At 41.6% G+C, this 12,705-nt stretch overlaps 1 protein-coding gene across 6 annotated transcripts in view; it reads left to right on the forward strand.

Annotated features, from left to right (window-relative positions):
• The window catches only part of wdpcp (WD repeat containing planar cell polarity effector), an 83,894-nt gene that overhangs the window by 52,036 nt on the left and 19,153 nt on the right, over positions 1-12,705 (forward strand). For all 6 annotated transcript variants that reach the window (XM_082556798.1, XM_082556800.1, XM_082556799.1 and 3 more), the window contains exons 10-13: positions 477-1,080; positions 6,621-6,809; positions 7,289-7,412; positions 8,502-8,565. In XM_082556798.1, coding sequence (XP_082412924.1) covers positions 477-1,080; positions 6,621-6,809; positions 7,289-7,412; positions 8,502-8,565 — 981 coding nt within the window. The remainder of the gene's footprint in view (positions 1-476; positions 1,081-6,620; positions 6,810-7,288; positions 7,413-8,501; positions 8,566-12,705) is intronic.

Consider the following 12,705-nt stretch of genomic DNA (forward strand, 5'->3'; position numbering starts at 1 on the left):
TATTACAGTAGCTGTGCTTGATTCACTGTTTAAAATAATCCTCTCCTCATATTGGGCCTTGGTGGCCCCCTACAGTTCATGTCCGGTCTGAAATGTGCTGATTTAAATCCAGTTGTCTTCTGATTGGCTCCCTCTTGTAAACAGAAAGTTTGAACAGCAAATGAGGCATCTTGGGTCAAGCAAATTATTATTACAAATCATCCTCTGTGAATATGTGTACTTAATTTTCATATATAGATTCCATCTCAGAAAGGAATTTGCCAGACCAAACTGTGAAGCCTCCACCGGGGATGTCTGTAGACAGGCGTACCACGATCCTTCACACATGCTTCAATTTCCTGTGGAAACATTACATGCCAGGATATAGCCGTGCAAAACAAGATTACAAGATCATTTTTCTTCAACTTCGAAATTTCTCTTCATGCCATTATTTCTGAAGCTGTTCCCTTGTCCTCTCTAACTTTTTTCTCCTTCAGGTCCTAAGCTCAGTCCACACTGAAGGCAACCCTCTGGACTGCCGCTTCAGCCTGCTCCAGCCCTACCAGGTCCTAACAGTGGAGTTACCTGCAGGGCCTCAGGGATTCAGAGAGGAGTCCTGGGCTGATACCTGTGTGTATGAATGTGCACGAGGACGCCTGCACCGCCTTTCAGTCACCCGAATCCCGCTGTCATCTCACCCAGTCTCCTGCTCGCGTCACCCCTCTGAGACCACTCTGCTTCTTGGCTTAAGTGATTCCTCCTTAGTCCTGTACGACCAACGACGCGGGATCTCTTTCCTAGCCTCATGCCCCGTGCCGGCCACCCTCCTCGCCTGGCACCCTGCTGGGGCTGTTGTCATGGTAGGGGGAGGACAGGAGGAGCTGATGTGCTTTGATGTGGGCTTGGCACCTGTAAATATGGCGCTCGTATCAGAGGAGGTAGCTTCAGCTCCCACGTTAAGACTAGCTCAGCACCTGCGCTGTTCTGGAGGCCTGGCAGGACTGCAATGGGCGACTGGCTTGGATGGAGGCCCAGAGGGGACAGATATGCTCGCACTTTCTTTTCATGGTGGACCACTGGCAGCTTTGAGATTTAGACTAGGTAGGTAAAATAACATTGGACAAAAAATGGTCTTCTGAAATTATGAGGAATGTTTTGTTATTGTCAATCACCACAATCTTGTATAGGAAAAAAACAAGGGCTATATAAAAGATGCATATTGCTAGTGTGCTGAGACTGTTTGATAAATCTACAAACCATGGATATTGGCTAACTCGTGCTAACTTAACACATAAATTAAATAGCAGAATCTCATGCACTAAAATTCTTCTTGGATGTTAGGACAATTAATGGCACAAAAAGACATAAGCTTCAGATAATTGCTATACAAATGCTCCAAAACAAACCAACACCAGAAAAACTGATTAGAGGAGGCATCTTGTAAGGTTCAACCTCCTCGAAGTGGCCATGCTACTGACCGTAAACCTAAGTCTAAAGTTTAAGGCCTCCGTTTTGGAGGCCTAGAAACTGGTTAATGACCCTCGTGGTAATCACTGGTTGCTAGGGAGAAAAGTGGGTTCCCTGATCAGCTGGTGAGTAGTAAGTTGCTGTAGTCACCTATAGATTGCATAGAAGATGCCAACTTGCCTGCAAACAGCTGGCAACAAAGCTATGTTCAGCTGTCATGGAACTGAAGAGTGCAACGCAACCTGGAAATGGAGACTGTTTGCCTTCAAAGTAGAAGTTGCACTTTTTATATGGTTGCAGGGGTAAAGCACAACTTTCATTTTGAAAGCAAACATAGTGTGAGTTTGAGTATTTGCAGACAAGCCCGGAGACTTCCATTCAAGGTACGGTTGACCATAGCAAAAGCAATCACAGGGAGATTCCTGGTACAACACCCTGTTTCTCCTTGCAGTTAATTTCACCCAATGCTCTCCAGTAACCAGTTGAGGAATGCACATTTTGCCCTGGCCAAGGTTGCCAATGTGCTGCAAACTGTTCTTATAGTCTTGCAACTGAGGCCTCAACAAGTGTGCTGTAAGGACTACAAAACCTTTTCTGAACTTTGTAAAGTTCAATATTTTAACTTCTAATTCATGGAGATTAACTTTTTTTTTTTTTTTTTTTTTTGCAAGTTAGCCTCAAGTGGTCACTCAGGCAATTGCAGTTTTTGACATTTGACCTGCTTTTCAGCCGTGGAGGTTGCCACTTGGAATAAACATAAAACAGATGGATAATGAGATCCATTTTTCCTGTTTTACCTGTTTTCCTGTTTTGAGTTCTTTGTATTTCTTACTCCTTCTGCCAAGAATAAGTTCCCTCACATTTGTTGAAATTTTACATTACACAGTTCCAAGTAGAAAACACTTCACTCCCTTTCCTAATGAAGGTGCCTTCCTCCCTTCAGACACTCTTGCTCTGTTTTGGATCTGAAGCTGTGTCTGAACCCGCCTGTGTGAATAGTGCTGTCAAGCTGGTCGTCCCAGTACCTTTCCACTCCTGAAGGAAGTTAATTTGTTGACAGGCGGGAAGGTTAGCGGGAGTCACGCTCTCAGAGGTCATTCAATAATCGCCCCGGGGCACGAGCCCCCGAGGAGCATTCTGGGATGCATTTTTCCGATAAATCGTTTACAGTGGCTGCAAAGTCCCTCGGGGTCCCCAGATAAAGTTTGCCAATCAAAATTTTTACGAAGCAGCCACCTCACCCTCCGAAGCACACTCACGTATTCAGCATCTTTAATTGTGACTTTGGAAAGAAGATGTGACAGTGGCACGCAACTCTCTACCGAAGTTTGAAAGCAGGAGAGTGAGGGTGGAGGGAGGAAGGTAGTAGAAGTGTGCATTTGAAATGTGTGTTTGAGGGGTGTGTGTGTGTTTGACTGTGTTTGCCTGTGTGCACAGGGAAAGAGGAGGGTGCCTTCCAACAATAGCTTCCGCTCCTCTGATCGTCTGCCAAGTATTTGATGAAGAAAGTCACTGCACGTCTTTTCTCCATGATAATTCTCCCCCCCTTCACACATGTGTGTATTCTTCTATTTCTGTGCTTCTGTTCGTACACACACACACACACACACACACACACACACACACACACACACACACACACACACACACACACAGACTTTCACTCCAACTCATTTGTTTGCTTCTTCTCTGTATTGACTTGTTTCATAAGGCCCGCTACATGACAGAAGGAGTGAGTCGTGAGGCGGTTAGGAAGAAAGACTTGGCCAAGCTCCAAGTTCTCTCTTTTCCATAGGAGGCAGCTCTCCCTGGTGCCCCCTCCCACCCCCACCCCCCTGCCTGCACCGAGTTATCTCATCTGGGCACACGTTGGCCATGGCTGGGCCTGCACTGGTACAGGCTGTGGAGGGGCAGACTGGGGAATGTGCTGCACAGCACCCAAGAAAAAAATAGCAATTTCTTTTTTTTTGTACAGATGGGAAAACAGGGAAATATTAAAGGACAATGATGTAACTGTGTGTGGAGAATGAACCCAAGCTAATGCTTCTTTCATTGGCAATAAAAAAATTCACTAGGTCATCAAGGTAACTTGGAAGTGAGTTTGTTGATCTGCTGCGCGAGCAGGGTTCATACTCATCTAGCCTGGCATATATTGTTTGTCAAAATTAGTGAGCAGAGTTATCCATCATTTCTAAGATGGGTTTATGGTCTGTCAAAATTACATGTTTGATCGCAACATCAGAAATCCCCACTCGTTTCCAGTGATTTACCCACTGCACACCGTTATTAGCCACCTGTGCAGAGGTGTGAGAGGAACCAGATACATTACTTCACATGCTAGATTTTTTCCTTTTGTTTTTGTATTTGTTGCTCAAGGATTTGTGGCACGTTTCATGTGTGTGACCAAAAGCTACTTCATCATTGTCTTCCCAGAGAGAATGGGCTCTTTGACTTGTTTTTGGAGACAAAAAGTTGATCTTAAAACTGATTAAAACTTGAAGCATAGCCTATCATAGACGTTTTATATGGGTCCCATTGTCCTCAGTTCTGCATGTGTTTCCACAGTGTGGTGGTTATTATATTCAACTGACACCAAACCAGAGATGAAACACAAGCCCACTCATAAGCCAGTGCACTCCTACTGCCAGTACCCAGCATTGATTAATGAGGATGGAGCCATCTGTGGCCAGAAGTACTAACTTGAGTAGGTACTCCAGTAGCTTTACTTAATACTCACTTCTAAAAATAATATCCACATTTGCCTAATACTGTGCCTGGGTGAAACCCCTAGATTGGTACTAAGGAGCCAAAGTCTGCCAAGGAAATATCCCCCCACACCTTTACACCACCAACAACATCAAACTGACGTTTGACTCAAGCCAGTGTGACCCTACCATCTAAATATTGCAATAGAAATCTAGACTCAACAGACCAGGCAACTTTTTTTCAAATCTTCCTAATGCCTAAATTAATTGACTTGAGGCCATATGATTGGATGATTTAGATTATTGTGCTAATGTGAAGTTCAGTAGCTAATGAGTTTATGTGACATAATAGTTCCAAGTTAACACGTTTTGGTTTTTTATGTTTTAGACCAAGGTCTTTCATATTTTTAGTCATGTTTATGCTACGTTCTGTGTTTCTCCATGCTGGTGCTGATCTTGTCCTGCTCAGTGTTGTTTGTGCACAGTCAAATAAGTCAGTGTGGACAGGTGTGATCCATTGTCTGTGTCAGCTTAGAGCAGATGTCAGCGCCCAACTCCTGGACTCATACATGTAGTTAAACACATACAGTACCCAAAAATCACACACAAGCAACTTAGCTGATGTATTAGCCACATTAGCCCACTCTTTAGGGGATTTGGTGGTTTGCTAATTGCCAGCTTGTCATTTTAATTGCTCATACCACCCCCCCGCCCTACAGATACTAATTAGACTAGAATCAGTAGTGAGTTTTTCTTGCCTGCCTGCAGCATGGCCCATTGACAGTACTGCTGTCAGTGATCACCTATTATGCCACTAGCCATGTCCAGAAATTTTGGTAAATATATACACTTTAATACATATACAGCAGAGTGTTAAATGTTGCATGCATGTGAAAAAGGCTAGTTCAGAAGTGAGGTGAAACTACTGTCAGAACATGGTCCTGTACCAACTCGTCTCACGCAAATCAGAATGAGCCAGGGAGTCCTCCATCTGCTGCATTATGTACCTTCGTGATTAAGTGACAATAGAGCATAATTACCCCTGGCATTCAACACCTTCACCTGTATATGTGCTTTGAACTTTAAGAAACAGAGTGAGACACCTCTGCTGCGGTTAAGGGTACAAAATGCCATTCTTCCATTATTCAACATGTTCCTTGTCTGCACAAACAAAAGCACAGTCAGTCATCACTGATCAGAAGGTACAGTCCATCAGAGCAGTCCTCAAATGATCTTAGGGTAAAGGTCACTCTATGTTACAATATCGTTTGCAGTAGCACACAGACACACCCCATAAGAGGCTGGTTACACCCTGAAAAGGTTTCCATTCTGTTAAAGAGCTAAATATTTCAATAACATGTAGGCAAGTTATTTGAACATATGCTAACATGCACTCTGCTCAGTGTTAAAGGATGAGAAGCTTGCTTTTATTTTGAATTTGCACACAGAAACTGATGGACACAAAGTACACATGAAGGCTTGAACACACTTCCTCTCTAATTGATTGACGAGTCGATGCTGGTCTAACAAATCTAGTGCTGCCTCAGAGTCAGAACTGATCCACTGGACACTCACTTAACTTAAGTAACTCCTCCAGGTTATTCTGCACGGTCACAGAATCATTATCACACCAACTGTTAAAGCCTAAAGAGAATTTTCCCTCTTTGTAGCACAGAAAGATGAAAATATACTGTATCATTCAATACTGTGGTGGACTGGTATTCATGAGCTGGGATAGGCCTCCAGCACCCGCGCTACCCTAAATTGGATAAACTGTTAAGGGTATAGATGGAAAGGAAAAGATCAATAATCACATACTGCTCTATCATCAAAATCTTAGAAAAAATATAAATATAGAAACGAAACAAAAAGGTATAAAAATGAAGCAAAAGATAGAAATACTGAATAAATTATTCCTATTTCTGTTGGTTTCTTAATGCAGATCCTTAAAAGTTGTTCTGAATGAATGCAATAAAACACATCTATCTTCTATTTCCCAGGATCCATTAGGGCATAAAGGAGTTGCTGAAAATGATGTGAATCATTTAGTGTGGTCTTCACAATGACCTACAGGACATTTTGTACCATTTTGTTAGACACCATCACCATAACGCCAAATGAGGAAAATCTTTTGAAAAAAACATCTTCCTTTCCAATTGATTCTCCGAGAGACTTGGAGAATCAATTGTGTGCTATGTAGCAGCACCTGATTAAACCTCAGTTTCCCAGATATGCATAAATCTTTGCCCTAGTGTTTAAATCTTTTTTCAGTGGTAGTTTTGTCTGAATTTTTGTTTTAGTATGGGACTAGGCTCAAACCATGTATGTGAAACCTATTGTGTCTGCTGGGTTTTCCCTTAATTCAATGCCCATCTAGATCAAAACTGGATTATTTCATAAAAATCTTTTCTTCGTCTTTTCTTAACCACATTATTATTATTTCTTACAAACCTTTCCTCAATATGACAGGAGCTCTCACGGGGGGACAGATGGGTCCAGGGGAGCTGCTGCTGCAGAGGCTACGTTGTGGTCAAGTCAGAGAGGCACTGGGCATACTAGAGGCCATGGACTGGAGCACCATGGGGGATGAGATGTACCGAGGCCTGAGCTCAGTCACTAACCACCTGCTGAGGATGGAGCTGAACCCAGAGAGAGAAGGTGGCTTTGATCGGTTTTACATTTCCTGGTGATGCTTATCAAATCGAAATCGCTGCTTTTCAAATTTCATGAGTCTAACCTAACCTGTCGACTTTCAGTGCTTGAAGATTTTTATTTTTTATTTACCTTTCATTTCGTCTACATTTTGCTGTATTTAGCACCTCCATGGACTAAACCTTATGAATGCTTAGATATATTTGATATATTTGATATATTTTGGATGTTTTTCTTTCAAATCTTAGTTTCCTTTCATTTAGTTGTTAACTTTTGCTTTTAGTTGGCTTTTAGTCAGTGAGCCTTTGATTTGGCACTGTCTCTTATAAAATAAAAAAGTATAAAAATCTCATTTTTGTGCAGAAGAGCAACAAATTTTACATTGTTAGCTTTAGAAACACACATCCTTAAACATTCTTAGCTAATTTCCATGCAAACATCACATGCATTTCCTAATTTTGTGTGTGTTTCTGATCTGTCTGTAGCCCAGCTAGAAGCAGCTCTGGGTGTGTTTTATGCCCCACCTGTGCCTCTCTCTGATACAGTAATACTGGAGTACAGGGAGCCAATCAGCAAGTACGCCCGGCGCTTTTTTCACCACCTCCTCAGGTAACACCACTCACTCTGTGCTGTTGCTGTGGTCTTAATTAAATGGACTGAGGGAGAAATTTACTTTGTGCATGTCCTCAAGGGGTCAAGGACTGTGTTTTGTATAGCTCTCCTGAAATAAAAAAAAAAAATGTAGACATCTAAAAAGTAAAAGCATTAAGAGTACATTCCTCAATCAGGTTCCAGATCTCTGAAGACTTTGCACAGACAAATACATGCACAGACTATTTTCAAGGGATTACTGGAACATTTAGTGCAGTTTATCAGCACAGGGTGGAGAATCAGAATAAGAAATAATATCCAAAAACCTCTTTCAGAAACAATTTAACACTGCTTATTTCCTTCTCTTTATTGCTATTAAAAATTCTAAAACAGAAATAGCTTTTGAATTTCATTGCACACACATACTGATGCAGCTTTGAGTCATTCATAAGGCAAAGCAGCACGCATGCACCTGTTTAGACTGTTGTTTCATTTTCCCTTCTGCCATGAGAGCCTTTTGAAACGCCTGTTTGACTGAAATAGACCCTGTTGTTCCCACACACTGCTGCTCACTGCTCTCCATCCCGCAATTACCCCCCGCTCCCTCTCCCTCTCTTTCTTTTTCCTCCTCTGTAGCCGAGCTGGAGCGTTGTTTGGCATCCCTCGTCCTCTCCTCTCTTATCACCTACCTGCATTCTTTTTCTCTCCATCAACATCAAATGAAGGAAGGCGCCCCCCGCCCCCCCTCCTTCCCGCACCTCCTCTCTCCGCTTGTGTTTGTTTGTTTCATGTCGGCTGTAGCCGGGGAAAGTTGAGGTGTTTTGTACTGGGAGATACAGCTCTCTCTCCCAGCTTTAATTCTGGATAATAGGAAAAGAGCTCGCTATTCTCAGTTCAATTATTGACAGTGTTGAATGCAGAGGTGCATGTGCATGTCTGTATTGAGGCGTGTGTCTACATGCAGACCAAAGCAAGCACGTAAATGTACCTTAGACTTATTTAACTATGCATTTTCATTCAAAGCATGTATTTTTAGATTGATGATTGTTTTGCTTTCATGTTCAGGGTGTTGTCTTTCTTTTTCACTGTCTCCTTTTTTCTCTGCAGGCACCAGTGTTTCGAGAAGGCCTTCCTCCTCGCTGTAGATTTAGAAGCCAGAGATTTATTCATGGTGAGTAGAAAGAAAATTTCCTTTTATGTGCTTTCTTGAGGGGGAAAAGAGTCACAAAAAGGGTTGTTGACATCAAAACAGAATCCACGAGGAAGCCTTTTTTTTCTTAAATAAAATATGTAATTCCATGGACATTAATTATCAACTAATTTAACAAATGAACTAATGAAAATAGCCAATGATTCAAGGTTTAAAATCATCCATATTTATGGGATTTGGTGCTGCTGATCAGTTATATAGCTCTTTTGAGACCATCTTCCTGTCAAGCCAACTTACTTTAAAGTGAATGCTGCTCACAAACAGACTATTTACCCAACAAGTGGGTTGCTTGCAGTCAAAGCTGTGCATCTGAGACGACCATATAAGGATATCCCTCCTGTCTGACATCATGCAGAACCAAAAGTAGAAAGAACTGTGTGAAATTGAGTGTTTAGCAGAATCTGAACCACAAGCTTCTGGCTAACAGGGATTAACAAACTACGGTACACATATAATATCTCTGAAATTTAGAAACCTTTGAGCTAGAGTATAAATTTCAAATTTATATGCCATTGGCTTTTAAATTAAATGATATTTAAAATATGCCAGTGAAAATAGAATGGCATAGCATGTACCACACATGTTTAAAAGATCCCTTTCTTGCAATTTTAGTCCAAATTACCACTGCATGGACTGAATCTGTCATGACGTGTAACATGCTTACCGCCATTTTTCTTCATTCATCAATACCTGTATTTGTTTCGAAATACCTGCTTTATGACATTAAGTATGACACATGTCTGTAGACTATTGTTATACTTTATACTAAGTCTTGTCTTTCTTGGGCACCTTTTATAATGTATTCATTTTCAGCAGTCAGGTTTGAATGATGAAAACTCTGAATCTTTTCTTTTTTGTCTGTTGAAGAAAGTGTTAAAGTGCAAGGAACCCAACTCATAAAAATAGATGAACGGATACCAGTGAATATTTGGAAATTCTTTCTCATAATCACTTATAATATTACAGTAAAAAAGTTGTGAGCTCTGATAACTGTTTGTTTAAGCTTACCTTTATGCCTTTTTTCTCTTAAAAAAATCTGGAATCTGTGTACATGAACCTTTTCATCAGGTCTTCTTAACATGTTTACTCTAGATTATGTTAGTGAAATAAAACATGTTTGGTGTATCTGCTCTAGATGGACTCCTGAGGGTTAGATGTTGACTCATGCGCTATAGGGAGCTTCTCTGCAGCTCTTCCACTGGTATAAAACCTATTATAATTGCTCATTCACTGTTGCACCCTTGTTACTTTCATTTGCACATGACTTGTAACCCATACAAGTGTGTGTGTGTTGCGTGTCAGAGAGCAGGTGTGATCTCAGTATGGGCCTCTATCTTTTCACAACCTCCACGGCCTCAGCTCAGCCTTTTCCTCTCCTCTCATCTTCGCTCTAACTCGTTCTTTCTTCCACTCCACGCTGAAATGCTCCTATGTGTTTGACCCCCTTTTTCATGGGGCCCCTTTTGCTCCATGCTTCACCAACACCCCAGACATTAATACAGACCCTCTTACACACATACACACACTCCTCTTGGTCCCTCAATCACACTGATAGCACTGGTTCCAATTCCCTCCCCACTAAGTAGTGCTGCTGGGAAGCCGAATTGAAAAGGTGGAGTCGAGCCTGTGAACCTTGAAAGAGTGCAAAGGAAAGAGGGGGGCAGAGAGGGGAGGGGAGGAGGCTGTGGTGTAGATGGAAAACTAAATGATAAATGTAACACAAAAATGATGGAAGGGGGAGATGAAACTGTGTCCAGATGAGTGAGAGGGGAGAGAAAGCTGTAATCATAATACATTTCAGTGAAGGGTATGAACTAGCTTCGATGGGTGGAGTCAGTTACAGGACAAATCAGCCCGAGCGGAAGGCGGCCTGTACTGTCAGCAAAGTAGAGGTCAAGAAAATCAGTCCAGAAAGCCTCTGCCATATTTTCCATATAGCTTCATGTACTTTCACAATCTTCTTCTGTCATCTTTTTTTTTTTAAATGATTCGATGCAGACATGATAACTTGTATCTTTAGTCAGAAGCACTAATGTGATTGCAAAACATGATTGTAAAACATACCTCTGTCATTGCTCTAAATTCTTCTTTGTCTGCCATATTTTCTTAAAAACATCAAGATTATAGCTCCCATTTTTAGCGACTATAATTTGTCATGTATTTGAAAAGATATGGGACACAATAAACAATGTGGCTCTGACAGTGATAGAGAAGCCTTCCTAAATAAGCTTCATCTCAGGTAAAAGTCCACACACCTTTTTTGAGTAATGTTGCCCCTAAACAGACAAGAAGATCTAGTTAAATCACGAAATTGTGATTAGTGTATTACTAACTGGTAAAATGAGGCTTTTTCTTTTTTCTTTAAAAAAAAAAAAGCGATTTCCCTCACAGAGAGGATTTGGATCACAGCAGCAAACAGAACGTGACCTTGAAGCCAGATTGTGTGAAGCTGGTGTGATTTTTATCCGGCACCGTTGTGTCCACTGGCTCTCGGGACTGGGCGAGATTTCATGGGTATGGTTGTGGAGCCAGGTCACTCACTTCTTGTTTGAGAAAAGTAAATGTAAAAAATCTACGCATGGAGATAAATGCATCTCTAACATATATATGTAAATATAAAAGTGATGTATGTGAGAGAGCTGTTTCTATGGACAGGTGACATCTTTCTGAGCTCTTGAACATCATTTGACTGCCCTATTTTACTCTCCTTTTTTCTTTTTCTTTTACAAACAAATTTCAGAGACCGAATTACTAAGCATCTGCGGATCCCTTTGTGGTGGCCCATTATGGGAATTCTCACCAAATTTAACAGATAATTGCAAGTCCTTGTCATGCTGGATCTGTAACAAAGTTCAGGCTCAGTCACAACAACCTTTTTCAAGCACTTTTTTGCCTCAGCGACCAAGAGAGCAGCACCTCATTGTGCACAAAGAGCGAAAGAGAGAAGAGAGAGAGAAGGAGGACGTTGACATTTCACCCCTCGCTCTGTCCTTCTGTCTAATTAGGTTGTGTTGTTGCTTTAACCCGCTGGTTTGCTGATCGAGTCGAGGTGGAGGAGGTTAATGAGGGCAACCCCCACCTTCGCCAAACTCTTTTTAACTACCAAACTCGCCCATAGAACTCAATAACGCACCGTCGACTTGGTAAAGAGCACACACATGCACACAGATAACATGCTCACCTCTTCTAGAAATGCTCAGCATGATACACCCCCTCTATCATCAGACCCCCGTCCCCTCTTGCCCCATTGTTTCCCAGCTAACAATAGAGGCCCTCCAAGCCTTTTTTCCCCAAAAGAAGAAACCTTTTGTTAAAATGAAACACTTGTGTCGGGTTAAATTGAGGGGGAGGAGGAATTGGTGGTGGTGGTGGAGGTTGGTGGGGTGTATGAAGAGTTGGTAGTGGGGGTTACTGAGTCGTTTGCATTTTTTAAAAATAATTGATGCTGTTTAGTAGCTCCCTAATTAGCCTTTGATAATGAGTCGATAATGTAACCAATTAGGTCATTTGTCAGCCAAGTCAAGTTTTCTTTCCCTCCACCACCTCCCCTTTTTCTTCTTCTTCTCTTCCTGGGTTTTTTTTTGGCTCTTGATGTAGCTTGTTAATTAAATCAAATTGTGTGATAGCCGAAATCTGATGCCGGCTCTTTTGTTCCCCAGTGAGGGCTTGTACTTTTTCTTGTTAGATACACAAGCAGTAAGGCGAGCTGCATGTTTTCGGTTCACCCTCTATCTTCCTCTCCTATCTGATGCCAGGCTTGGCAGTGCTGTAGGTGGAGGAGGAATAGCACATCTTTGGCAGTAAGCTCATTGTTGTTGCTTAGATAAGCAATTAGCACAATTAAAGTCCTTAAGGCCTATCAGATAGAAGTCAAACACAAGACTCCTGGATAGCAGATGTGTCAGAAAACAAATGTGAAACGGATACGCTCATGTACAGAGGATTAAACTTTATGTCAGGTTGTTAATATGTTTTTGTGTGCATGTGTTTGCACCACCCAGCAAAAACTAATTTGGTTAAAAAGTAAAAGGTGAAAAGGCATCTTTTCACATCATTGATAAGATTTCCAAAAAACAATTTACATGTAGATCTGTTTGAAAA

This window comes from Aulonocara stuartgranti (genome assembly GCF_965226115.1).
Source record: "Aulonocara stuartgranti genome assembly, chromosome: 13".
Classification (NCBI taxonomy): domain Eukaryota; kingdom Metazoa; phylum Chordata; class Actinopteri; order Cichliformes; family Cichlidae; genus Aulonocara; species Aulonocara stuartgranti.